The sequence below is a fragment of the Dipodomys spectabilis genome, unplaced genomic scaffold (assembly GCF_019054845.1).
Source record: "Dipodomys spectabilis isolate Male_0828 unplaced genomic scaffold, ASM1905484v1 ptg000030l, whole genome shotgun sequence".
NCBI classification, from domain to species: Eukaryota; Metazoa; Chordata; class Mammalia; order Rodentia; family Heteromyidae; genus Dipodomys; species Dipodomys spectabilis.
In genome coordinates this window covers 10832555-10859004 of record NW_024870707.1, presented here as the reverse complement: position 1 = coordinate 10859004, position 26450 = coordinate 10832555, and the positions used below count along the sequence as shown (strand labels likewise).

Genomic DNA, 26450 nt, shown 5'->3' with positions numbered 1-26450 from the left:
CCTCAGCCCTACATCCTTCCCTCCAACCTGACCACCTCTACCACCCTGCACCCATGCCCCGAGAGAAGAAGAAACTGCCAACCAAAATCAAAAATAGTGTTATTAATTTGGTGTCTCTGAAGCACGAAAAAAAAAAGAAAGAAAGAAAAAGAAAGAAAGAACAAACCAGCCTTGCCACATTTCGGGCCCCAGGTCAGGCCGAGGGACCAGCCTTTCAGGCAGTGCAGGTCCAGGGCAGAGTCAGTCCTGGTCACAGGCTCAAAGAGGGACCAGCCCATGGGTTTGGCTCTTGGGGCCTGGCTGGGAGGCTGACTGCCTCAGCTTAGAGCACCCAGGCCATGAATTAGGGAGAGATCAGAGGTCAAGGTCAGAGGTCTGGGCCATTCAGTTCCGGTACTTTGGCTGAGGCAGACAGAGGTCAGGGTTCAGGCTTGGGAGCCAAAGCTACTCAGTTCTGTGGTCCAACGGAGAGGGCCGGAGGCAGCAGAGGGAGTCCGAGTCATTGGGTCCTGGGACAGGTCCGTGGGCGCTGGGCGCTGGGCCGCTCAGTACTGGTGCTCCAGCAAGGGCTGCGCCGCTGGGCTCTCGCGCTCCTCGGCAGGGGCGGGCCAGTCACCCGGGAGCCCGGTGGGTGTACCACTCTTGGCGTCACTGCTGTCCAGACAAGGAATGTCCTGGGCTGCTCTAGGAGGTGAGGCCTCGGAGCTCACATCAGGGCTGAGGCTGAGGTCCAGAGGCACCTGAGCGGGAGAAGGCTAGTTGGCAGGGGACAGACCCAAGTGTCCTCTGACTCCATTCTCCCTGAGACTCCTTACCTGAGACTTGGGGGTGCCTCCTTTGGGACTCCCTGAGGCTGGCTCCCCATCAGATCCTCCCAGTCCCTTCCGACCCCCCAGGCTCCACTTCCCATTGGGCCCCTCGGAACTGAGGAGCCCAGGGCCAGGGGGCCGTGAGGGGCGGGGAACCTCAGTGAGAGCAGGGGAGGCGGGTGCTGGTCCAGAGAGCCGAGGGGGAGGCCACTGCAGCAGAGGCGGGGGCCGCCCGTCACCGGAGCTGCTGAGCGAGCCAGGGCCTGAAGGGAGGGGCTGCTCCCCACCGCCTGCAGGAGACAGATTACGAGGGCAGAGACCTCAGCTGGCCCGCAGCCCTGACCCCTGCTCCACCCGGCCTCCTCGGCTCACCTGCTGTGTTCTCAGGTGTGGGGTGCGCCAAGGGGGGATTATTGCTGAGGGAGGTCAGGCCGCCGCCCCCACAATCAGAGTCATCCACATTGCCGCCGCTGTTGCAGCCAGCGCCGCAGCCCTTGTGCAGCCTGAGGGTGACAGGTGGGGAGGGTTAAGGGGACACAGGGGCGGGAGGCTTCACAGTCCAGCGTAGCTGGGCAGGGCTCACCTCTCCCAGCTGCGCAGGAGCCAGCGGGCGATGGCTCCCAGGCTGACGGGGCCACCCCACAGCGCCCGCAGCTGGGGGTGGCTGCCGGCCAGCGAGGTGGTGAGGGGTGACACGTAGATGGGGTATCCGAGCGGCTGGTCGCAGGAGGAGTTGATCATGTTGCGGAGCGCCTGCTTGGCGTTCTGGATGCTGCCCCGCTCAGGGTTACGGTTGCGCAGAAACACCAGCTCCTGCTGCTGCCCGGCCCACAGGCCGCGCACGCATTCTCTGTTCACCTGTGGGCAGCCACAGCGAGGGTCAGGGCACCCGGGATGGGGCCAGGGGCCTGGGCGGCAGGATGGGGCCAGGGGCCGTGCACACCTTGATAACCCGGAAGCTGAGGTGGCGCCGGTTGAGCATGATGATCTTGTACTCATCGGACGCGTCGTCCATGACGTGGCGCAGCGCCAGCAGCGAGGGCGTGTTGCTCAGGATGGCGCTGCGCCAGGCCGGGTCCCCCTCGTGGGAGATGACCAGCCGCTCCTCATTGGCTGCAATGGCATCATACAGGGCCGCGGGCTCCTCGTATTCATCTGGGGATGTGAAATGGTCCTGGTGGGGAGGATGGGAGGTCAGGGGGGGTCAAGGACCTTTGCCCTGAGGGAGGAGCCTCATCTCCCACCCTCCCACATTGCCTGGGCACGCCTCTCCCCCACCTGGTGAAGCTTGAGGGCCATGCGAACGCCAGGTGCCACGACTCGGTGAAGCAGGTCCATGTCGGCAAAGACCCACTCGTCCCGTGGGGAGGTGATGCGAAAATCCCCCTTGAACAGGGCGTGTAGGCCATACAGGAAGGGCTCCAAGCTGCGTGAGAAGGAAGAGGTGAGCAATGGGTGGTGAGAGCCAGGGTCCCGAAGGACCAGTGCAGAGAACTTTCCTCACCCTCAGTTTCCCCATCTTGCCAAGGAGGCTGGATCGGCCATGCTCCTCACAGGGCAGGGAGGGGCAATCAAGGCAATGACTGAGGCGTGCCTCACTCATTCCACACCAAGGCCCAACTCGGGTGTTCAGAAACACCAATCAGGGCTGGGAATGCGGCTTAGTGGCAGAGTGCTTGCCTAGCATGCATGAAGCCCTGAGCAAAAGCAGCCCAGGGACAGAGCCCAGGCCCTGAGTTCAAGCCCCAGGACCGTCAAAAGAAACCCCTACAAAGCACCAATCATTTTGTGGGAGGGACAGGAGGGGGAAAGTAGGCCCAGATATGCGTCGGCACTCACCTAGCAGACATGCTGTGGGAGGCTGTCCCCAGGGCCCGACGGCCCAGCACACACAGGCCAAAACACAAGGTGACGAGTGGCGAGTTCCAATCCTGGTCGACTGGCTGTGACACAAACCACCCCCCCAGTCCCAGAGCCCAGCTCAAACTTGGGATTGGGAACCTGGGGTGAGGCCAGGGCCCAGGCCAAGGGAATATCCAAGTGGGAACAGGGAGGGAGAAGTGGTAAGCCCAGATTCCCAGAGCCCAGGGTGGGCAAGCCCTGGGGTAGTGGCTGGCTAACCTGGCCTCGCCGGGAGGCGCAGTACTGGATCCATTCAAGGTGCACAGCACAGAAGGAGGGTAGAGAGAGGCCAGAGAGGCGAAGGTCGTAGTCCTCATCCACGCTTAGCGAGAACGTGGGGTCTGAGTCAGCATAGCCCGGGGCCCGCACTGGCCTCAGGGCAGCTGCGATGCCCTCATGGTTCAGCCAGGCCTCCAATTTGGGGGAACGGTTGACATAGTAGATGATGCTCTGGGAGAAGAGGGGCAGATGATCAGGTGTCAGGCCGGCTACTTATTGGGAGAGGAAGCACAGGATAAAAAAAGAAAGTTCCTCTCCAGCCTGAGCTCCAGTGCGTGTTCAGAGACTGCTTCCTGCAGCTCTGCCCAGCAATCTGAAGCCACATGGAGCAGTACGCTCCCCTCCACCACAGCTGCATGGGGCAGACAGAGCTGGAAGTTGAAGACTCTGTGGAATCCGGATCTCGGCCTGGAAGGGACAGGCTGAAGTAGTAGGGCTGCCTACGGCCAGACAGCCTACGTGCCCTGCCTCATAGGTGCCTTAGGCAGATGAAGCATAACAGTCACCGGGCTGGTCTTCAGAAAAATAGCCAGAGGCATACATGTGGTGCCGTAGTTTGGGAGTTCCTGACCCACTGGTTAAAAAGACCTTGTTGGATTGGGTGCCCATGGCACACACCTGTAATCCTAGATAACTGGGAGGCTGAGATCTGAGCATCATGGTTTGAAGCCAGACAGAGTAGGAAAGTCTGTGAGACTCTTATCTCCAATGAAAAACCAAAAAAGCCAGAAGTGGAGCTGTGGCTTAAGTGCAGAGCGCTAGCCCTGAGCAAAAGGCTCAGGGACAGTGCCCAGGCCCTGAGTTAAGCCCTAGGACCAGAACACACACAACAGACCCCCCCCCCCCCCCCGCCCTCCCCCCCCCCCTCTCGCCACAGAGCCCTGCTGATAAGTTTAAGCAAGGGCTCAGCCCAGGGAAGAGCTTTCAGAAGGGAAACAGCCAGCACAGCTGGGAGGGTTGGGGAGTGTGTGGGCTGGCAGCCAATGAGGTTATGGGGATTCTATATGCTGCCAAAGGCTGGAGCCAATGGGGTTGGGCCTCAGGCTGAGTAACCAGTGGTATAGCTGTCCATGAGCAGAAGATACTCAGGCAGTAGGTATCCTGAAGTAGGGGTGGCTGTGGGAGGATTAGGAGACCAAAATAGCCAAGATACTTGCTGGGAAAAGCCCGGGCTCCCTGCTTTCTGGGACAACATGGAGTTAATGGAGACTTCATTGGTACCTTCCTTCTGGCATGGCACCCAAATGGCCAGTCAGAGGCAGGTGGAGGGCGAGGCTGCTTTAAGAGGGAAGAATCTTAATGGATTCATGGACGCAACATGGCTTTAGGGCAACTTCAAGCTACAGACTAGTGTTTCTGCCTAGACAACATCTTTAGTCCTACATATCATCTCTATGATCTGGGCACACAGAAAATGAACGCTTTGGGGGCAGAGGCGTTGCTCTGGCATGTTTGTGAATGGCTACCTTCAGCCATTACCATGGATTTTTTTCTTTTTTTTTTGGTTGGTTGTGGGGCTTGAACTCTGGGCCTGGGTGCTGTCCCTCAGCTCTTCAGCTCAAGGCTAGTGCTCTACCAGTTGAGCCACAGTGCCACTTCCAGCTTTCTGGTGGTTAATTGGAGATAAGAGTCTTACAAGCTGGGTACTGGTAGCTCACGCTTGTAATCATACTCAGGAAGCTGAGATCTAGGATCATGGTTCAAAGCCAGCCTAGGCAGCAAAGTCCATGAGACTCTTATCCTTGAGCTGAAGAGCTGAGGGACAGTGCCCAGGCCCAGAATTCAAGCCCTCAACCAACCAAAAAAAAAAGGGGGAGGGCTGGGAAGGTGACTCAGTGATAGAGTGCTTGCCTTGTATGCATGAAGCCTGGGTTCAATTCCTTAGCACCACATAAGCAGAAAAAGCCGGAGGTGGCACTGTGGCTCAAGTGGTAGAGCACTAGCCTTGAGCTGAAGAGCTGAGGGACGAGGGACAGTGCCTAGGCCCAGAATTCAAGCCCCACGACAAAAAAAAAAGAGTCTTATGGACTTTCCTGTCTGGGCTGGCTTTGAACTACAATCCTCAGATCTCAGCCTCCTGAGGAGCTAGGATAACAGGTGTGAGCCACTGGTGCCCAGCTACTACCATGGATTTCTGTAACTCCCCCAGAATGACCATCAGGGGAATATGAAGACTAGGGTGCGAGATGACTAACAGTGCCTCCCAATGCCCCTGGGGGTTGGCAAAGAGGCTACCAGGATTCATTCTGAGGAACACATATGGGCATTAGGACCATGATTATCTTCCTGCAGGAGCACGTCTGTGGGCTGTTTCCCCCGATGTAACAGGCCCATCACACTGGCTCTATCTCCTCTGCGGATCACTAGAGGATGCAACACGATCATAAACATGGCTGGCCTGGAAAGCCGAGGGCACGAAGTGGGGGGCTTGTCTCCAGATGACTCCAGGGCTGACAGCTCTGTGGCCACAAAGGCTGCGCCTCACCTCTCACCCACCATGCTCAATGGCTCCCACAGGAAGGTCAAGGTGTGGATGATGGCACAAGGTACCAAAGTGTAGTCAAAGCTGCAAAGAAAGGGCTGGGAGTGTGGCTCAGTGGTAGAGTGCTTGCCTAGCATGCATGGAGTCCTGAGTTCAATTCCTTAGTACCACATACACAGAAAAAGCTGAAAGTGGTGTGGCTCAAGTGGTAGAGGCTACCCTTGAGCACAAGAGAGGCTCAGGGATGGAGCTCAGGCCCTGAGTTCAAGCCCCAGGACAAGCTGGGGCTTGGTCAAGCTGCACAGCGGGCCCAGTCTGGCCCACATGAAGGGCGTGGCCAGCACTGCTAATGGGTCAGGACCCCCACTGCCAGCCTGACCTATCCATCCAGACCACCCCTTCATATGGAACCTCTGCCCAGCTTCACTGTGTGTGTGTGCATCTACGCGCACGTGCGTACTGCTACTAGGGCTTGAACTCAGGGCCTGGGCACTGTGCCTTAGCTATTTCATGCAAAGTTGGCACTCTACCTTTGAGCCACAGCTACAGTTCCAACTTTTTGGGGTAGTTAATTGGAGAAAAAAAGTCTAAGACTTTCCTGCCCCGGCTGGCTTTGAACCACGATCTTCACATATCAGCCTCGAGTATCTAAGATTACATGTGTGAGCCACCAGCACCCAGCCCCAGCCCAATTCTACCCAGGGTCTGTGGCAAGTCACTTCCCATGGGAGAGTAAATGTCAACCTGCCTAGTGCCTGCTTCCAGTGGTCAGAAGGCTATGTGTGGCTTTGCGTGGGACTTGCAGGAGGCAGTGAGGTGAGCAGGGCAAAGGCTCTGCTCTTGAGATGGGACAGAAAGGTGGACAGGACACTGGTCCTTGCATGAGCTGGGGTTGGAATGTCTCTCTGGACAGTGACCTAAGCAGTAAAAATGAGAAGCAGATAGAGCCTTGTAAACTCTTTCTGGGAGCAGGTGGAACAGAAGGCATGACAGAAGTTACAGGTTCTCGGTGTATTAAGCATGTGACAGGGATGAGATGTCCCTGAGGGCTGGGGCGGGAGGACAGGTGGGGCTATACGTAGCTAACCCAGAGAGAACTTCAGATGGACTCAACTGAGCCCCCAAAGATCACCCCTTCGGACCTCACAGAGTCCCAAGATAGAGCCTAAGAGAGCATGTGGGGCCTGGAGGGTCCACATAGTCTCCTAGTCTCCTAGTGTTCATTCTGAGCCCCACAAAGTCCCATCATTCCTGCTCATCAGTCCTTCGAGGTCTTCACTTAAGGGGTAAACTGGGGCAGAGCAAGGAAGTGGCATTCTAGGCTGGTGAGAACCCATATGCTCACTAATTTTCACTCTCTCTGATACCCAAAACTTGGCCTCACTCTACCCCAACAGGTCTCAAAAATGCTGGGTCCAGCTGTGAGTCCCCAGGCTGAGGAAACGAACACAGCTGCTGATAGGGCAGGGCTGTGTTCACAGCCTAGTGCCGCCATGTCCTCCTAATTCTGGGGCTTCAGCCAATCACCAGGCCAATCATGCAGGGACACGGAGCCCCTCCTGGTAGGTGTGGCAAGGTCTATTCAGCTGGGGAAAGGTGCCTGGCACGCAGACCAGCCCTGGGTAGGCGGACTGCTCACTGTGCTGGGTGGAGCACGGGGTAAGGCTGGTGCTCTTGGGGACTGCCCTGGGGCAGTGACCTGGGAGATCTGTGCATCTATTGCCCACCTGTTCCCTACATTTACTGCCCAAGGCAGGCCTTCTGGAGGGGTTGATGGATCGCTCCCTACTTTCAGTTCTCAGAGCCCCCGAGGTCTCTGTTCATGCTGCCTGGTGGTGGCCCAAGGGTGGGGAGTGCTTAAATTCCTGAGCCCCTTCCTCCCCTTGAGCAAAAACAGGCTCCTGACATTGCAGAAGACAGATAGCACTTGGGATGCCTTGAGTCTTCACCAGAGGGCTCCTGCTGCCCAGCTATGGGCCTGCCCAGCATACCTTGACGTAGTAGGTGATGAGGATCTTGCGGAGGTCGAAGACCTGCAGCATGGAGGCGGCGTTGTTATCGCTAATGCTGTACCCCTCTAGCACATACTTGCTGGCTGTCACCTCCCAGGCCAGCCAGCGCTGCCCAAAGGCGGCGTTGAAGGACAGGACCCTGGGCAGGTGGCCGGGCTCGCAGCAGCAGCAGCCTTCATCCTCCTCCACGCCTTCGGTGATGGCCTCCACCTCCCGCTGCTGGCAGTACGTGCCTGTGGGGAGGAAGGCATGCCCAATCAGGGGCCACCATGACAATCTCTGCCTCCACCTCAGCAAGTGCCTACCAAGGCACTTAAGACCTGTAGTCACCATCCTAGAATGCTGTAAAGGTCATTGAATTAGTGGACTACCAAGTGACCCCTTCTCCTTCAGTCAAAGTAACTCATTCAGCCGGGCGCTGGTGGCCCACGCCTGTAATCTTAGCGGCTCAGGAGGCTGAGATCTGAGGATTGCAGTTCAAAGCCAGCCCGGGCAGGAAAGGCCATGAGACTCTTATCTCCAATAAACCACCAGAAAACTGGAAGTGGCGCTGTGGCTCAAGTGGTAGAGCGCTAGCCTTGAGCTGAAGAGCTGAGGGACAGCGCCAGGCCCAGAGGTTAAGTCCCATGATTGACCAAAAAAAGAAAAGAAAAAGTGATTCATTCAAAGTCAGAGCCCCTTCCCTCCCTGTAGCCTCCTCTGAAGCTGGCATCCAGCATTTACAAATTACTGAAAGCAAGGAGCTAGCTCACTAATCCAGGGCTGTGCACCATCCCTGGTTTGCTGAGGACCCTAAGTTCTAGGCCCCAGCTTTCAACACAGCCATCCGTGGGGTCACTAAGGACTCAAAGGCAGCACCCAGAGTGGGGATGGCCAGCAGAGGATAAGCTACTGCACAGACTGAAACTGGAAAAGAAACACAGTGAGAAAGACTGTCTTGCCCTTGGTCATAAGGTCAGCCAGGGTGAGCCGATCTGGAAACTGAGCCCCCACACACTCCCAGATACAGTGCCCCGCCCCTCTAGGCTTGGCCCTGCAGCTCACCCCGGAACTCAAGGCCACGCAGCTGGAAGGTAACCAGGCCATTGCCAACCTCGATGAGGTGCACCAGCGCATTGAGGTAGTCGGAGGCCAGGACGAAGCAGTCACCGGGGCCATAGTTGCCCCAGCGGCCCAGCACCAGGTCTCCACACAGCGTGTGCTGCAGCGAGCGCGTTAAGTGCTCATAGAAGATGGAGTTGAGGTTGTTGTCATCAGCGCCTAGGACCCAGAACAGAGACATAGGCAAAGTGGCTGATAGGATCCCTCCAGGGGAGGCTCTGTCCCTTTAGCCCCAGGATGGTTGGGTACGCACCGGGATTCCTGTCCAGCTGTGTCACCAGGCGGGTGTTGGAATGATCCACACGTTTAGTGCTGTTTAGAGAGAACAACATGTATCAGCAGAGGGTGACAGGTTCTGCCTGCCTATAAGCATGTCCTCTCTGAGATGTGAACAGGTGCCATCCATGACAGCCCCAGGGCAGCTCTGTTCGCCTGGATCACAGGCTAGGATGTCGAGGCCAGGCTCTTACCACGCCTGCCTGCCTGCCTCCCTGAGGCCTTGGACTGGCACAGGTTTTTGTTTTTGTTTTTGCCAATCATGGTGCCTGAACTCTGGGCCTGGGCGCTGTCCCTCAGCTCTTCAGCTCAAGGCTAGCACTCTACCGCTTGAGCCACAGCACCACTTCCAGCTTTTTCTGCTTATGTGGTGCTGAGGAATCGAACCCAGGGCCTCACGCATGCAAGGCAAGCACTCTACCACTGAGCCACCTTCCCAGCCCCAGGTTTTTGGGTTTTTTTGGACAGTTGTAGAGCCTGAACTCGGCCTGGGTGCTGTCCCTCAGCTCTTCAGTTCAAGGCTAGCGCTCTACCACTTGAGCCACAGTGGCACTTCTAGCTTTTTCTGCTTTACGTGGTGCTGAGGAATCGAACCCAGGGCCTCATGCATGCGAGGCAAGCACTCTACCACTGAGCCACCTTCCCAGCCCCTGGCACAGGTTTTGCCCTCATTTGACTTCATTGCAGCCAGGCACTCACACCCTTGGTATTGGTACACAGATCCCCTTCCTGGGCATCATCTGACCTGGGATCCAAGGTCTTCCCTTCCTGCCCTGCACAGCACCCACCTGTCTCCAGTGAGACTCACTTGTAGTCACGCTCCCAGAACTTGAGAGGCCTCGCATAGGACATGATGAAGACAGCGCTGCCCAGGAGGGGGTTGAGCGGGGTGGAGAACAGCCCTGACAACAGGGCCTGGACAAACAGCATGGCTGAGTCTGGGTACAAGTCAAGGAGGCAGCAGGTACATGGGACCCCCCTACCCCCCAGTCTCCTTCCCCCCTCACCTCCACTCCTCCCACAGCCCCAGGCAGTAGCCTTTCCCCCACACCCATCCCACAAGAGTGCAGCAGCTGGGTACGTGGTACAGCAAAGGGCTGAGCAAAGGCATGGAAGGCTGAACCCCAGGTGATCTGCCAGGGTGCGATGTAGGTCAGCACAAAACGCAGCTTGTACAGCAGGTCCCATAGCTGGCAGGGTCGGAAGAGTTGGCAATAGAAAACATATAGGGTCAGTCATGGTGGTGGGTCTGCCCCACCTGCAGATACCATGCCTCATTGTCCAGTGGCTGCCCGGGCCCCAGGCTCTTTTTCTCTGGGTTTGATTTGAGGCAGCCAATGCAACAAACAACTGACTGAGCTCTAAAAGAGCATTTAATTCCTAGGATGGGCCTAAGAACTTCCTATGGCTGCCCTCATTTCACAGATTGGAAAGCTAAGGTTTAGAGAAGATAGAAAAGGTAAATGACGGGGCTGGGAAGGTGGCTCAGTGGTAGAGCGCTTGCCTTGCATGCCTGAGGCACTGGGTTCGATTCCTCAGCACCACATAAGCAAAAAGAAAAAAGCCGGAAGTGGCGCTGTGGCTCAAGTGGTAGAGTGCTAGCCTTGAGCTGAAGAGCTGAGGGACAGCGCCCAGGCCCAGAGTTCAGGCCCCATGACCAGACCGAAAAAACCAAAAGAAAAGGTAAATGACTTGATCAGTTCATGCAGCCAAGTGAGGTGGTAAGGCTGGGCCTGGACTGCAGTTCTGAAAATCAAGACATAGCCACAGGCCCTGGCCTCTGATGGGTACACAGTCTGAAGGCTCACCAACCTGGGCCAGGCCGGTAAGCAAGAATCAAATGCTCAAGTGAGTGAGAAAAAGACTTGGGACTGTGCAAGGTCCCAGTCTCCATAGCAAGCCTTCAGTTGGGTGTAAGAAATGGTACTTTGTAAGGGCTGGGATGTAGCTCAGTGGTAAAGCAAGTGCAATGTCCTGGGTTCAATCACCAGTACCAAAAAAAAGATCACCTTCTTTTAGGCTGAGAAGGTGGCTTAGTGTTAGAGTGCTTGCCTAGCATGCATGAAGGCATGGATTCGATTCCTCAGTACCACATACACAGAAAAAGCTGGAAGTGGCGCTGTGGCTCAAGTGGTAGAGTGCTAGCCTTGAGCAAAAAAAGAATTTGCTCAGGGCTGGGAAGGTGGCTCAGTGGTAGAGCGCTTGCCTTGCATGCTTGAGGCCCTGGGTTCGATTCCTCAGCACCACATAAGCAAAAAGAAAAAAGCCGGAAGTGGTGCTGTGGCTCAAGTGGTAGAGTGCTAGCCTTGAGCTGAAGAGCTGAGGGACAGCGCCCAGGCCCAGAGTTCAGGCCCCACAACTGGACCAAAAAAAAAAGAATTTGCTCAGTGACAGTGCCCAAGCTCTGAATTCAAGGCCTAGGACTCTCCCCACCCCCCAAAAAATAGAAAGAAAGAGTACTTTGTTTAGTGACCCCCACCCCCACCACAGGCCCTGGGTGGGGAATTCTACAGCCTGACAGAGCATCCATCCCCAGGTCCTAGGGCTTCTGGAACTCAGCTTTGAACCGGTCTCTAGGACTGGCAGAGGACAAGCCTGTGTCCTAACAATGCTACCTGTTTCTGAGGAAGGTAGTTGTGGGGCCAGACAGAGCTGGGGTCAGATTCAGGCTGAACACTAAGTCTCTGCACAACCTGAGCAATTACTCCCTTGTTAAGCCTTAGCTTCCTCTCTGCAAGGAGAGGGCGGAAGAACCCCTTTCTCCAGGAGCTGCTGTAAGGCCCACGGCAAGGCTGATGAGTGGCGGGTGGCAGGGCCATAGATCTTGGGCTGTCCTCTCCCACCCAGGCAGCAGAGTTCTGCTATGTTCTGATGGGTCAGCCTGGACTTGAGGCTGCAGCCAGCGACTCACCTTGCTGCAAAGCAGGGACATGAGGAAATAGTCCAGCAGAAAGCCCTGGGAGAGACGCGGGTAGTCGAAGTGGAAGAGCAGGACGGTGAAAGCCAAGGTCAGGTACTGCTGGGGTGGGCAACAGAAGGCTGAGCGCAGCAGCTTCAGCCCCGCCACTGTCATCAGCAGTGCCCGACAGCTGGGGGAAAAGAGCAGGCAGTTCAGAGATGGGCAGGACACAGGGAGCAATGGATACAAATAGCCTAGTTCTTGCCAACCTGGCCTGAGCAAACCCCAGGTTCCAGTTCTCTGCTGGACTAGCCAGTTCTTTGGGGCTAGTACTGCCTAGGCTCAGTCCGTCTAGAAGGGCAAAGGAAGACCTGCTCAAATGGATACTGATCAAAGCAAGGATCTACTTTGGTTGCTGGGTACCACTCATTGCCTTTCTGGGCCTCAGTTTTCCCAACTGGGAATTGAATGGGAGAGAGGGAGATAACACAGTTCTCACTAGAGGCAGAACTTGTCCGGCTGGCTGACGACGGTGTGGGCATCCACTGTGAGAGCGTTGAGCACCACAGCAGGGTAGATGAGGTACTTCTCCACACACTGAAGGATGGCATACAGCTTCTCAAACCACATCACCTGAGCAGCACCTGCAGTGAGAAAGCCAGACTATAAGTCCTCACCTGGCCTTCCACTTCCCTGGGGCCCAGAGAGGACCTGGAAGAGAGAGCAAACCAAGCCTTGGACTGTCCTGGGTCTCTAGAGACTCTAGCAAATGGGAAGGGATTGATCCCTGGCAGCTTGGAATAGGACAAGTGTTCCATGTGTCACTGAGCTAGGTATGGGCTTCAGGCAGGTACTTTGCTCTGTTTTGCCACATGCAGAAACAAAGCCCCCATGAAACCCTCAGATGCCAACTGAAGATGGTCAAGGTTATGTACAGCACGTTGAAGGGGCCAGGTATGGAGTGACCCTGAGCTGCAGGCCCTTCTGAGGGGTAAGATCTCCTATTGTTTAAGAATGACAGTGGCAGGGCTGGGAAGGTGGCTCAGTGGTAGAGCGCTTGTCTTGCATGCATGAGGCCCTGGGTTCCATTCCTCAGCACCACATAAGCAAAAGAGAAAAAAACTGGAAGTGGCTCAAGTGGTAGAGTGCTAGCCTTGAGCTGAAGAGCTGAGGGACAGCGCCCAGGCCCAGAGTTCAGGCCCTACGACTGGACCAAAAAAAAAAAAAGAATGAATGACAGTGGCTCACACCTGTCATCTCAGCTACTCAGGAGCCAGACGTCGGGAGGGCTGCTGAGACCAGCCCAAGCTAAAAACTAAAAAATTAAAAAAATACATGTATTGGTTGAGAACCATCTCAACCAATAAAAGCTGCATCTGGTGGTCCATGCCTGTCATCCCAGACAGGTAGCAGGCATAAATAGGAAGCCAGCATAGTTGAAGCCAGCATAAACTCAAGACTCTACTCAAAGCTGGGAGCCGGTGGCTCACACCTGTAATCCTAGCTACTCAGGAGGCTGAGATCTAAGAATCGTGGTTCAAAGCCAGCTCGGGCAAGGAAAGTCAGTGAGACTCTTATCACGAATTAACCACCAGAAGACCAGAAGTGGTGCTGTGGCTCAAGTGGTAGAGTGCTATCCTTGAGCTGAAGAGCTTAGGGACAGCGCCCAGACCCAGAGTTCAAGCCCCATGAGTGACAAAAGAAAAAAGAAAAAAGACTCTACTCAAAAATGAACAAAGGGGCTGGGAAGGTGGCTCAGTAGTAGAGCGCTTGCCTTGCATGCATGAGGCCCTGAGTTCAATTCCCCAGCACCACATAAGCAAAAAGAAAAAAAGCCAGAAGTGGTGCTGTGGCTCAAGTGGTAGAGCGCTAGCCTTGAGCTGAAGAGTTGAGGGACAGTGCCCAGACCCAGAGTTCAGGCCCCATGACTGGACCCAAAAAATAAATAAATAAATAAAAATGAACAAAGGTAGATCAGACACCAGTGACTTCGGAAGACTGGAATCTAAGCATCGCAGTTTGAAGCCAGCTAGGTAGACAAATCCTTGAGACTTATCTCCAACTGACCAACAAAAAGTAACAACAAGTAGGCCATTCATTCGCCTAGCAAGAGCAAGGTCCTAAGTTCAAACCTCCTGTACCTTCAAACAATCTCACTAAGGAGTGTGATCTTCATATCACAAATGAAGGTGTTTAGATATAAGCTGGAGGATCATTCGAACCCTTACACAGCCCAGTCTTAAGTCTACTAGTTGCATTTGCAATTCAGGACGAGAGATTACTTTGGGGCTCTGAAATTCCTCTTTTCCCACCTCCTCATAGGCCGGATAACGACAGCAGGGGCTGGATCAGGGCAGAGGGAAGAGCAGAGCAGTGGTGTGCAGCATAGGCAACACCTGCTTGCTGTCTTGCTGTCTCTTGGCACCCTGAGCTTAGAGGACCACAACTGTCACCAGATCGTGCTCCAGCCTGAACATACGGCCAGGCGGAGCACAGGGGCCAGGAGGTGGCAGGCAGCCTCAGGGGTACCACTCACCGCGCACTTCATACTGGCTGTACTCCAGCGGCTTCAGCACGGGCTGCGAGAGGCAGAACCAGGGCAGCTGTTTGCGGAGCTGCGGCAGCAGGTAATGCGTGAAGAAGCCCACAGCTCCAGCCAGGGCGTACAACACGAAACCCAGCACTGACTGCAAGAGAGAGAGAGACGCCGGATGTCAGCCCAGGGCTCAGCCACCTTGCAGTCCAACAAGTCAAGACTACAGTGGGAGGCCTGTGCCACACAAACCTTCAGGGCGATGAAGACGGTGCTGGCGCTGATGGCGAAAGTGAGGACAGCAATCACCACGCACATCACCAGGTCAGAGTGCAGGACCTCTCGCTGCAGGACCAGGAAAGACAGCGCGGCTGGGCCCCTCTGAGCCGGCACACCCAACCTGGGTATACTATCCCTGCCCACCACCTCCACCCCTGCACCAGCTCTACCCCCTCACCACCGACTGGCGCATCTTTTCTGGCAGTGGGTCTGGGGGCTCGGACCGGGCTGTCTCCAGGCTCCGTTCCTCTAGTTCAGGAAAGATCTTGCTCCGAACCAGAGACCTGGGGAGGAGAAAGACTCAGGGGCCAAGACTAAGGTGGTCACCCCTTCCTCCAACAGTCTGATCCATCAATCACCGATAGATCCGTCACAGGTGCATGCACCAACTCCCCACCCCCGTCATGCACAGATACACACCCACACCCACGGAGCACACACATGTGCACACGGATAGGCACATGCAGCACCCACCAGAGCACGGTGGGGTCACTGCTCTGCCGGCTCAGGTGGTAGGACAGCGCCACCAGGAGGCCACAGAAGACGGAGAAGAGGACAGGGACGTGCTGCTCTGGCCATGGAGTCTGGGGAGAGAACCCATGCTGCTCAGGGGAGGCAGGGCGAAGCACTGGGGACAGGGGCGCACCCGTGTGAGAAGCCACTGCCGAGCTCACCTCACAGCCCTGTCCCCATAACCCCGGTATGCCTCAGCATCTCAGCCAGCCACGGGCCACCCCTACCTTGATGGCTCCAAGGCAGAAGCCGTAGAGCAGGGCGGCAGCCAACAGGCTTCGGGCAAGGCTGAAGACTGCAGTGAGCGGGCTGGTGGCGGCTGTGTTGAAGGAAGGAGAAGGTAAAGCCCAGCTCTAACCTGCTGGCATCTCTCCCTCACCCGACCCATTGCCCTTCAACCACCAGGGACTGGCTTCTTGGTGTACCATCCTTAGCCCAGAGACTATGGCATTCTGATACCACTTGCCCAGGGAAGGGAGGGGAGAAGAGGGAACAGGCCCCCATGTTCATGGCAATGCCATAGAGGCTCAGCAAGGCTGGGGCCATCAACACCATGTGTGGACCCTACTGGGTCCATTCTGCCTGCAGACCCAAGCCATCTATGGGAATCATACCTGTGCCCCCAAAGCCGTGCATATCTATCTGCTCCAGCAGATACATGAGGCAGGTGTTGACCTGGGGCAGGAGGCCCAGGAGGAAGACGAACGGGAAGCACAAGGTGAACACTGGCCAGGAGGGGAAAAGGGAAAGGGAAGGCTGGTTAGCATGCTGGCCTGCCCTGGACCTGCCCTCCAGGGCTTTTCCCCCACCTCCATCTTTGGCCTGCGCAGACTCACCAGTGGCCACATCTCGGGCACAGAAGAAGAAGGAGGCAGAGAAAAGTGTGAGGCCATAAAGGGAGACGGGTGGGAAGGGCTGAGCTGAGCCCAGGGCGTCTAGCAGCCAGATGAGCAAACAGCAGATGCAGAAGTAGACAGGCCGGCTGTAGGCAATTACCCAGTTGTGGCCCTGGGGAATTAAGACAATAGGAAGCTGGGTTTTTCTACTAACCCCCACAGGCACATGCACACAGGCAAGGCCCCAGGCCTGGCTGTGGGGCCTAGCTAAAGAGTGGGAGCAGGGTGCTAAGGGAGCTCTGTCCCTCCCCCTCCGTCTTCTCCCAGGACCTTTTGGCTGGAAGCCCTGCTCCACAGGTACTCACGTGCATGGGTGAGGCTGCATCAGGCTGCACACTCTAGAAGAGATAAGGATGTGATAGCAGTGAGGGTCCGTATCCATAGAAGGGCAAGACTCCAGGACCTGCTCTACTACTGGGCAGTGATCAAGACAAGGACTGAGAAGTTTTGTTTTGTTTTTGTCAGTCCTGAGGCTTGAACTCTGGGCCTGGGTACTGTCCCTCAGATCTTCACCTCAAGGCTAGCACTCTACCATTTAAGTCACAGTTCCACTTCTGGTTTTCTGGAGATAAGAGTCTCAGACTTTCTTGTCTGGGATGGCTTTGAACCACAATCTACAGATCTTAGCCTCTTGAGTTGCTAGGATTACAGGTGTGAGCCACCAGTGCCGAGCCTAGGAAGTGACTTGAGCCTCCAGGTTCTTGCTTGTCAGATAGGTGGCTGGCTATAGTGACCTTAATTATTTGATTTCCTTCCTAGCTCCCACCCTTCAGACCTGGAGAAGTGGGAAGGGGAAGGCCTGGGAAAGCTGGGGGTAAGGAGGCACGGGAGACCGGCCTGACCTTGAGCAAGGAGTACTGGCAGGAGGCGATGACCAGACAGAACTGGAAGACCCAGATGTCGGTGAAGAAGCCCTTGAGCAGCAGCAGGTAGCCCAGAAAGGCAACCAGGCTGCTTAGCCCGATGCCGAAGATGTTCTCCATCACCCCCCGTGTCCTGTGGAGACAGGAGAGTCAGGGAACAGCTTTTCCTAAAAGGTCACCTCTGGAGGTAGGGGTAGAAGTCATGTCGTACCTGCTCTATAAAGCCATCCCTTCACTACCACGGGTTCTAACCTTTGTCCCTCTAGAAGTGAGGGCTTGAGTGCCACCAGTCCTGGGACTTGCCCATATCCAGCTCACATGGACACAGGGCCACAGTGTACACAGCATCAGGCATGCCCTAGGGCAGGGCTCCAGCAGCACCCAGTCACAATGCTAGGAAAACAACCAGTCCAAACCAGCAGACAACAAATGTCATCTGGCTCCTATGTCTGACTGTCTGGACCTCTATTTCTCCTCTGAGAAATGGGTGAATTACAAAAGGTTTGTGATCATGTTTACAGGATATAGCATTAAATTTTCAAATCAAATCAAACCCAAAAAAGAAAATAAAGCCCGCCACTGGTAGCTCATGCCTGTAATCCTAGCTACTCAGGAGGCTGAGATCTGAGGATCACAGTTCAAAGCCAGCTCAAGCAAGAAAGTCCGTGAGACTCTTACCTCCAATCAACCCCAAAAAACTGGAAATGGAACTGTGGCTCAAAGTAGTAGAATACTAGCCTTCAGCAAAAGAGCTCAGAAACAGAGCTCAGGCCTTGAGTTCAAGCCCTATGACCACCACTACCACCACTACTACAACAAAAAGAGTATAGGAGGCTGGGAAGGTGGCTTAGTGGTAAGAGTGCTTTCCTTGCATGCACTGGGTTTGATTCCTCAGCACCACATAAGCAGAAAAAGCCGGAAGTGGGGCTGTGGCTCAAGTGGTAGAGTGCTAGCCTTGAGCTGAAGATCTGGAGGACAGCACCCAGGCCCAGAGTTCAGGCCCCAGGACTGGCCAAAAGATAAGAGAAAGAAAGAGTATAGGGATCATGAGCACGGCTTTGGGAGAGGGGTTATGACACACCCCTACTCTGCCACTCTTTGTCCTCCTCAGAGGAGCCTGGTGGGAACCCTCACTCCCCCGTGTAGGGGCTGGTAGCAGTGGTGCATGTCTGTAATCACAACTACAGGAAAGGCATAGGTAGGAAGACTGTGGTCTGAGGCTGGCCCCAGAAAAAACTCAAGACCCTAATTGGAAAATAACCTAAAGCAAAAAGGGCTGGAGGTGTGGCTCAGTGATAAGAGTACCCACCTAGCAAGCAAACATAAGGCTCTGAGTTCAAACCACAATACTGCCCCTTCTTCCCAAAAATATAAAATAAAAAGAAAAGAAACCCATAGTAGACTCTAGCCAGCAGGTGAGTCAGTTTCTTAGACTCTCAACAGGTTGAGTCTGGAAGGCCCTGGGACTTTCTGGCAGAGACCAAGGCAGGTGTGCACTCACCGGTCCAGCAGGGCCAGCAGGGCGAGCCGCTCATAGCGCACAGAGGTCCAGCGGCCAGGAAAAAGCCAGTACTTGTAGCTGTGCTGGGCACGGGGCGGCGCCTCCTCCATCAGAGTCTGCTCCTGGGATTCGTGCAGGGAGTCCTGGTCCAGCAGGTCAAACTGCAGTCCCCACAGCCGCAGCCATCAGCCCTGCCACCCCCGTGGCCTATCGCCACCCTTTCCCCCAGCACACAGAACTGGATGACCACTTCCTTCAAACTTGATATTCCCATTGCTAGGGACCTGCGGCCCGCCCTGACCCTCTATCACCAGACCCTGCTCCAGGTTCCCAGGACAGAGCCCAATGGCAGAGTCACAGACTTCTGTGTCCATCTTCCCCACGCAGGCAGAGTGGATTTCAGGAACTGGCCCACACGCTATTTGCTCCATCACGGAGCCACTGCTGACACTGTGATCACTGCACTGTGGAGTAGGTGCCTGGCCCTGAAGACAGGCCTGAGCGCCGGTGCTGGTGCTCTGGGTCCCAAACTACTTTCACTCTTTGTTCAATAAGTATTCCTGGGGCACAGCTGTGGGACTAGTGTTGAGGAATCTGAGACGCACTGCCCCTGCCGCAGGATGACCAGGAGCCAAGCACCAGTGTGGCTCACACCTATAGTCTAGCTACTCAAGAGGCAGAGAAGTAGAGGATCATGGTTTGAAGTCAGCCCAGGCAGACAAAGTCTATGAGACTCCACTTCTAATAACCAGTAAAAAGGCCAGACTGGAGACAAAGCTCAAGTGGTAGAGTGCTAGCCCTGAGCAAGAAAAACCAGAGCTCAAGGCCAAGTTCAAGCCCCAGTACTGTCCAAAAAAAAAAAAGCAAATAAAAGCCAGGTACAGTGGCTCCTGTCTTTGTCCCCAGTTATTCAGGAGGCAGAAATGAGGAGAATCAAGGGTCAAGGCAGGTCCGAGCAAAAAGTTAGCAAGACCTCACTTATTTCAACATATGCCTCTGCTCTTAGCTGTGTAGGAGACATAAGCAGGAGGCAAGGTGGCTCAGTGGTAGATGCTTGCCTTGCATGTGTGAGGCCCTCGGTTCAATTCCTCAGCACCACATAAGCAGAAAAAGCTGGAAGTGGAGCTGTGGCTCAAATGGTAGAACACTAGCCTTGAGCTGAAGAGCTAAGGGACAACACCCAGGCCCAGAGTTAAGGCCCCACAACCAAGGGATTAAAAAGAATCCTATATAAAATATAAGGAAAGCAAAAAAAGGACTGAGTCCATAGTTTAAGCCTCCCAAGTGTGATGCCCTGAATTAAAATCTCAGTGTTACCTCCATCCATCCTTTACTCAATCAGGAAAGGGTCCAGCGAAGCTTCTAGAATTTTAGTCTACCCGTGGCCTTGCATGTCAGATACATGAGTATACTTCTTATGATTATTCTCTGTAAGTTCTGAGATCATGTTGGAGTTTTCTGGTTGTGTTTTACTTGAGACAAGGTTTCAGGGTGCTGCACAGGCTGGCCTCTGAACTGCCTCTCACTGCAGAGTAGCTAGGCTTATAGGTAAAAACCAACTTTTTATTTTACTATTGTTGATACAGTCCTGGAGCTTGAATTTAGGGCCTGGGCACTGAGTTTTGTTTTTTGACTCAAGACCACATCCCCACTTCCAGCTTTTTGGGAATTAACTGAAGAGTCTCACAGACTTTTCTGCCTGGGCTGCCTTTAACTGCAACTCTCAAATCTCAGCCTCTTAGTAGCTAGGATTACAGACATGAGCCACTGGTGCTCAGCAAGGTCCAATTATTTTTATACACTCTTATTGCTTGCTAATAATTGATGGGCTGTGTCATTATTATCCAAATGGGGTTCTCTTTAGGAACGAAAAGGGACACTAACAGCAAGTAGACTAAAATAAAGAGTGCTAATAAACAACACCCAAGCAATCATACTTGTGAAGTGCAGAACACAGCACACATTGCCGCCACAATCTGGCACATTGGGCAGCCTCTTCCTCAGGTGTCTGTACCCATCATCTTTTTAAACTGTAGGTTGTTCCAAGATCAGGAAATACTCCAGACACACACATTAATACAAGCAAACAGTCTGTAATCCTAACTACCCAGAGGACTGAGACCTAAAGATCACAGTTTGAAGCTAACCTGGGTAGTAAAGCACATGAAACTCTTACCTCCAATTAACCAGCAAAAAGCTAGAAGTAGAGCAGTGGCCCAAGTGGCAGAGCACTAGCTTTGAGCAAAAAAGAGACAGTGCCCAGGCCTTGACAGTGCCCAGCCCCAATGCCAGCACAAAAAATAAAATAAGTGAAGATACAAAAGTAGAGGAATGGTTCAAGTGGTAGAGTGCCAGCCAAAAGCAAACAAGATGAGCAAAAACAAGAGGCCCTGAGTTCACACACTACCACCAGCATAAACAAAAAGTCAACCTATGACTTCCTGAACCGTTCAGCTCCAAGGGCTGTGCACCCTCTGCTGGCCGTCAAAGGCTGGGATGGACAGTGGAACCCAAGAGCACTCCCTCAGGTGACCTGTCCCTCCTGACACCTAGGTTAATCTCAGTGACCTGCTCACATTCTTACTCCCCGACCCCTTCCCCCTGGCTCAGCCCTTCACAGCTTCTCCTCACCTCTGGAATCTCCAGGGGCACCCGGCGCACCTGCATGCCCTGCAGAACCACTGGCCTGGGCTGTAGCAGGTTCAGACCTCCTGTAGCCTCAGGGACATCAGCCGAGTGGAAACTAGAGGAATGTGAGTGGCGGTCCCTGTGGGTACAGCAGCCATGAGAGGGGCAAGGCCATGGGCAGGGCACGGGCCTGGGTGGGGCAGAGACGAAGGCCAGGCAGGTGAGGCTGCTTGTCTCGTGACTGGGGGCCAAAGGGACAGGATGCTGGGGTCAGGAGGAGGAAGGCAGGCTCTGGCTCAAAAGCTGAGGCTGGGCCTCCTCTCTGGGATGCCAAACCTCAGCTTCCTGGAAGCCTCCTGCTTGGAGCCTGGGGCGCGCTAGAGATCTGCACTTTGCAGGCCCCCGACCTCCCCTGCTAGGTCTGAGCTGCTCGTGCCGCACACCAACAAAGGAAAAGAGAACTCCAAGCTCAGGGTGCTTCCTAGAAACTCAGCCTGCCAGGCCCGGGCTTATGCAGACCTACCCAAAGACTCACCAGGCTCCATTGGCTGCCTGCTCCCCCTGCTGCCCCACAGGGTTCTCGTAGCCACCTCCAGCCAGGCCAAAGGTGTAGGAACGACGCACACCTGGGACAGAGGTATGGGAGACGAGGAGGCGTGTCAGGGACAGGAGCGCCACAGCCCGACCTACGTGAGCATCAAAGCCAACGAATGAGGAGGAACCCTGTGAGGTGTCGCCTGTCGTGGCGGCACAGCCTCTGGGGACAAGGGTTGGACCAGCCTCTGCTGGGACTGAAGGCCAAGAGCCTGGGTCCTGCAGTCAGCCCACCCTGGATCTGGCTCTCAGTTCTACCACTTGCTCAGCCTGTGCCTCGGTTTCCTCATCAGCTGAGCAGAGAGGAGTGCACCCATGCCTCGGAGATGCTGCAACATGGTGCCAGCAGCATGGCTGAGGCGCTTGCCAGACACCCAAGGGAGGAGTGAAGGACCAGCAGTGCAGGTGCTGGGTGAGCTGCCCGCGTGGGGAAGGAGGAGCTCCTGGGCAGATTAGGAAAGGGCTCACCGCTCTCATCGTAGAAATAGTGCACGGCCCCCTCCGAGGTGTCGTCAAAGGTGCAGGCCTCATGCACATTGGCGCCAGCCCGGGTGAGCAGCAGTGAAGAGGCGAAGTGCAAGGCGGATGGCAGTGTCAGTGCCCGGGAGTGGGAGGCAGCTCTGCCCCGCTGAGCCTCCTGCAGACTGCTGGGGAGGGGCCGGCTATGGGTTAGCACCAGGGGAAGCCAGCTGCTCCCTCCGCCCTACAGCCCAGGTGGCAGATGCTCACCTGGGTGGCGAGCCCATGACAGAGGCCGGCGGGGTGGGGTTACTGCCTGCATTATGACGTCTCCGGATGGCCTGTGTCCGCCTCACGTTACTTGAGTGGTCTCGCTTGCCCGTCTCCTCAGCTGCTGACCAGAGAGAGGCCCCAAAGCGTAAGTGACAGAGCCTTGAACAGAGCTGGGGGATGGAGTGGGGCCACGTGCTCCAGCATGGAGCTAAAGGTCAGACCTAGTGCAGCAACATTCTGGCTTGGGGCCCAGCCAGGTCATCTATAGCCACTCGTGCCTCGGTTTCCTCATTTGGAAATAAGGATGACACTGATCTGCCCTGCCCCACTGGTGGCCCGGAAGATGAGCGTGGACGATGGGAGTCCTCGGGAAGCAGAGGCTTAGGTGCTAACCACGGGACCTGGAGCCAGGCAGCTGGGCCCTGCTGACCCAAGAAGGGTGGCCCACACATCAATCGTCAAGATCACGGCCATGGGCCTCCTAAGCAGGTCTGCTCCAGCCCACACCCTGCCCAAACCCACGCCCCCCCCCCCAACTCCCATCCCGGAGCCAGCACTCACCTCCCCCCACAGCACCTTCCTCCTGCAGCTCCCCCCTCCAGCCGGGCTGGTTAGCAGCAGGTCCCCTACGGGGCTCAGCAGGCACCACAGCAGGCTCACCGGTAACCAGCTCCACTCCTGCCTGGGCCTCCAGCTCGGCCTTGGAGCCTGCCAGGGGAGCCCTTAGGACATCCCCCCCTGCCGCATCCATGCTCAGCACGCGCGCATGCGTTTTGGCACTGGCAGTACTGGGCGTCCGCTGGGTCCCATAGGGACGCTTAGGGGGGACAGCAGTGCCTTCCTCAGCCCCGTGAGGAGCCCGGCGCTTCCGAGGCCCCCCTGCTGCACCCCGGGAGCTCTCAGGGGAGTAGCAAGAAGTGGAAGAAGAGCTGTCATCGGTACTGTAGCGGCGCTGCGATCGCAGACTAGAGGCTGGGCTCAGCTCACTGCCCTCACTGGTGTCTTCATCCTCAAAGAAGCCTGCACCCTCGAGCAGGGGGCGTCTAGGGGCACGGCTGGGTGGGGAATGTCTTCGCACAGGTGGCCGCCGTTTGCTAGGCCGAAGCAGGGCCAAGTCCTTGGGTCGTACAACCATGAGTGGTTCAGTTGGACCTGGGGGTGTCCCTGCTCCGATGACCGTGTCAAAGGACCGCAGGGTATCATCGGAGGGTACCCCAGCATCTGGTGAAGCAGGCAGCTCAGCCTCCGAGGGGGGGTCTGTGTCACTGCCCTCAGGAGCTTGTCCGCCAGGGGGGCTATCCAGGTGGGTTGAGTTGGTCTTCTCACTCTTGAAGCTGCTCAGTGTCTCCCTGTCTGTGCCACTGAAGCATGAATCTGAGGAGCCGGCTTTCTGGGGCATGGGCTCACTGGAGCCCCGCCGGTCCAGGGGCTGGTAACCTCCAGCGCCCCGGCGATGTTCCCTTCGGCTGCTGGTCCTTACTAGGGCCCGGTCAGGCCGGGTCAGAGTCAGGAAGCTCTTGCTCAGCTCCTGGCTTAGGCTCCCCTTCAGTAAAGGGCTCATGGGTGTATCCACCACACTGCTCCCACCCCAGGGAGCTCCATCTCCAGCCAGGGGAGAACGCTCTGAAGAGTCTGTGCTGGGGAAAGAGGGGTCTGGGATAACCCCTGGGGGTGTCTGGGGAAGATCGCCAACTGCCAGAAAAAAGGAAGACAAAAAAAAAATGAGACAACAGCATTTTGCATGGGAACCTGGTGGCTGGGGATTTTGCACAACCTCTGCTTCCCCTGAGCACGGTCAGGGCAGGAACACTGAGGAGGTCCTGTCCAACAGTAGGAAAGGAGCCCCAGAATGGAGCCAAAGTTGGGGTGATGCAAAGACAGGAAAGGTAGCCTTCCACTCAGGCGCTATTCTATAATGCCCACTCACTCAGTTTCTCTTGGGAACTGAGCTTCAGCATCTCTCGATCGGCAGAGGTCACGATCACATTGTTGCTGCCCTGCTCTCGCACCAGCTCCTTGATGTCTGCAACCATGGCACAACAGGTTATCAGTAGGACCCTAGGGTAGTCTCATCCCATCCCCCTCAACGCCACCACACCCTAGCCCTGAGTGGCAGCCACCTACCTCTGAGGGGCCCAGAGTCCTCCATTCGAGGCAGCAATTCCTGAGTAGGTAGAAAGGGACACAAAGGAGCAAAAAGGACAAGAATCACACTTAGGCTCCCTGCCTCAACTGGGACTGATTCCCAGGAGAACAGTGGGAATAGCCACAGTATGGGACCACTCACCGAGACTTGGTTGAAGCCGAACACAGAATGCTGGGAACTGCAGCGTACTGGGGGTGTGGAACTCACTTTCCGAAACACTGTCATCTCTACACCAGGGTCCCTGGCAGGGGAAGGAGAAACAACTTTCTCCTGTCTTGATGATGACTAACTACCCACACCATTCCCTCCTCTCCCAGGATCCCTTCCAATCCCAGGGCAAGTGTGCACATTCACTTGGAACCAATGAGCCCTTGGCCCACGCCATCCTCCAAGGCTCAGGACCAGACACCAACAAAAGCTGTGATTCCCCAATCCAGCCAGTGCCCCACCCACCTGGGCAGACTGCTGTCCCCCTGGGCAGGCTCCTCCTCCTGTTCTCCCATGGTAGAGTTGCGCTTCTCCACAATTTCGCCCTGGTCGAACATGGCATGCAGCCGATAGTTGACAGTCTTGATGGTAGTGAAGATGACTGCCACCACCAGGCAGTACACACCAGCCACCACCAAGCTGGGGGGTAAGACCTGGAAGGTGCAATAAGTCAGGTCCCTTCTTACACAGCCCAGATGTCTGGGGGTTCACCTGCCACCACTGTCCTCACTATGATTCACAAACTCACAGATAACTGGTACAAAGACTGTGAGAGGGGGCTCTGTCTTCTGCTTAACCGGGACAAGAAATGACATGAGGGGGTCAAGGTCACCCGACCCAGGAAAGTGGGACTATGGCGTCCTTTCTACACACAGCCTAATTCTACAGCCATTCATCTCTCTCCGTGTCCCAGCAGCCAAGATGTGCTCCCAATTCCTGCCAGGCCGCCGGCCCTTCCTGACATCCTGCCCTCCCTTTCCAAGCATGAGTTACAGTAGCGTCTCACCATGTACAGCAAGAAGGGAAAGGTGAGTAGGAAGATCCAGACATAAAGGTGGAAGCAGTTGGAGAAGGTGCTTTGATGCGGATCGAAGAACCAACCGCCAGTGAGCGAGGCCCACACCCCCTGGCGCAGGATCTGCAACACCTGAGACCCCATGGCCCCGCCGCTGCTGCGCGCGTCCTTCTCCCGGGACCCTCATGGGGGCGGCCCCCGGCCCATGCCCCGCTTGGTGCCCGAGGGCCCCGGGGCCCGGCCTCGAGCTCACGCCATGGCCCCCCCCCGCGGGGGAGGGGATCGGCGGGGCGCGGGTGCAGGCAGGGGGCGGGGCCGGTCGGGACAGTCAGAGGTGCGAGGCTCCGGCACAGGGGTGGGGCGGCATCAGGGGCGGGGTCTTGGCCCCCACCCGTGGCTCCGAACCGCTCGGAGGGGCCAAGCCAGTAGGCAGGCGCAGGGCACGGGCCGGGCACTCGTCGGCAACATCCAGAGGTGGGCGTGGAGTGGGTGCTCTCGGAGTGCAGGCGACGGCTCCTTTCTCTCCGGACCTGGGAAAGCCCTAGGACCCTGAGGTCCACTTCCGGGGTCGCAGGTCACTCGCTAGGGGCACGGCGTTCGCCCCGCTTCTGCCGGTGCCGGCCTAAAAGGAAGGCCGGAAGAAGCCGCCAGCCGCCAGCCTGCAGTGGCGCATGCGCCCGATAGCCCTAGTTAGGACCCGGAAAAGGAAAACCCGACAGTAAGAGTGCGCAAGCGCAGAGAGGTGGCGGGGGCGACCAGGAGCCGAAGTCTCCTTTAGGCGTGCGCAGTCGAGCCAAAAGAGTCAGAACTTGGAAGGGCTCGGGCGCATGCGCACACGTAGACCTGGCCAACCTGAGGGAGGCCACGGGGCGGAACCCGGAGGATAGGGGACTAGCCATTGGGTAGCAACGGAGTAATTGGCGCAAAGCTTCGCCAATGAATCGCAGGAGGCGGGGGAAAGACCGGGGCGTGGGTAGACCTTCGACGTCACAGTCGTTGCAC

At 56.1% G+C, this 26450-nt stretch overlaps 1 protein-coding gene across 7 annotated transcripts; it reads right to left on the bottom strand.

The window, feature by feature from the left end:
• Nucleotides 1-82: 82 nt before the first annotated feature.
• On the bottom strand, nucleotides 83-26238 carry Pcnx3 (pecanex 3). Of its 7 annotated transcripts, none has more exons than XM_042675810.1 (35): nucleotides 25440-26238; nucleotides 24899-25086; nucleotides 24587-24686; nucleotides 24424-24463; nucleotides 24227-24322; nucleotides 22861-23991; nucleotides 22297-22420; nucleotides 22036-22214; nucleotides 21509-21599; nucleotides 20977-21112; nucleotides 18346-18467; nucleotides 16824-16977; nucleotides 16287-16319; nucleotides 15922-16093; nucleotides 15700-15810; nucleotides 15313-15404; nucleotides 15047-15156; nucleotides 14751-14856; nucleotides 14546-14638; nucleotides 14297-14447; nucleotides 12260-12404; nucleotides 11773-11950; nucleotides 9943-10051; nucleotides 9670-9799; nucleotides 8839-8897; nucleotides 8529-8744; nucleotides 7464-7717; nucleotides 2931-3161; nucleotides 2649-2752; nucleotides 2088-2235; nucleotides 1753-1983; nucleotides 1393-1667; nucleotides 1182-1312; nucleotides 816-1099; nucleotides 83-740 (listed from the first exon to the last, which is right to left on the bottom strand). In XM_042675810.1, exons 1-35 carry the CDS (start codon nucleotides 25590-25592, stop codon nucleotides 546-548), a joined length of 6072 nt encoding a protein of 2023 aa, XP_042531744.1. In that variant the 5' UTR covers nucleotides 25593-26238; the 3' UTR covers nucleotides 83-545. The 7 variants fall into 7 exon arrangements, with proteins under 7 accessions (XP_042531744.1, XP_042531738.1, XP_042531741.1 ...); XM_042675804.1 differs by having other exon boundaries at nucleotides 18346-18506; nucleotides 25440-26157; XM_042675807.1 differs by having other exon boundaries at nucleotides 18346-18488; nucleotides 25440-26157.
• Nucleotides 26239-26450: the final 212 nt, after the last annotated feature.

Bases quoted from the DNA above. Each gene is read 5' to 3' on its own strand.
- Pcnx3 (XM_042675804.1), bottom strand. From the start codon at position 25,592: ATGGGGTCTCAGGTGTTGCAGATCCTGCGCCAGGGGGTGTGGGCCTCG. The intron at 23,992-24,226 runs GTGAGTGGGCAT...TTTTTCTGGCAG, and splicing joins CAGTTCCCAAGAGAAACTGA to TTGGCGATCTTCCCCAGACA. The intron at 2,236-2,648 runs GTGAGTGCCGAC...CTTCTCACGCAG, and splicing joins TCCCACAGCATGTCTGCTAG to CTTGGAGCCCTTCCTGTATG.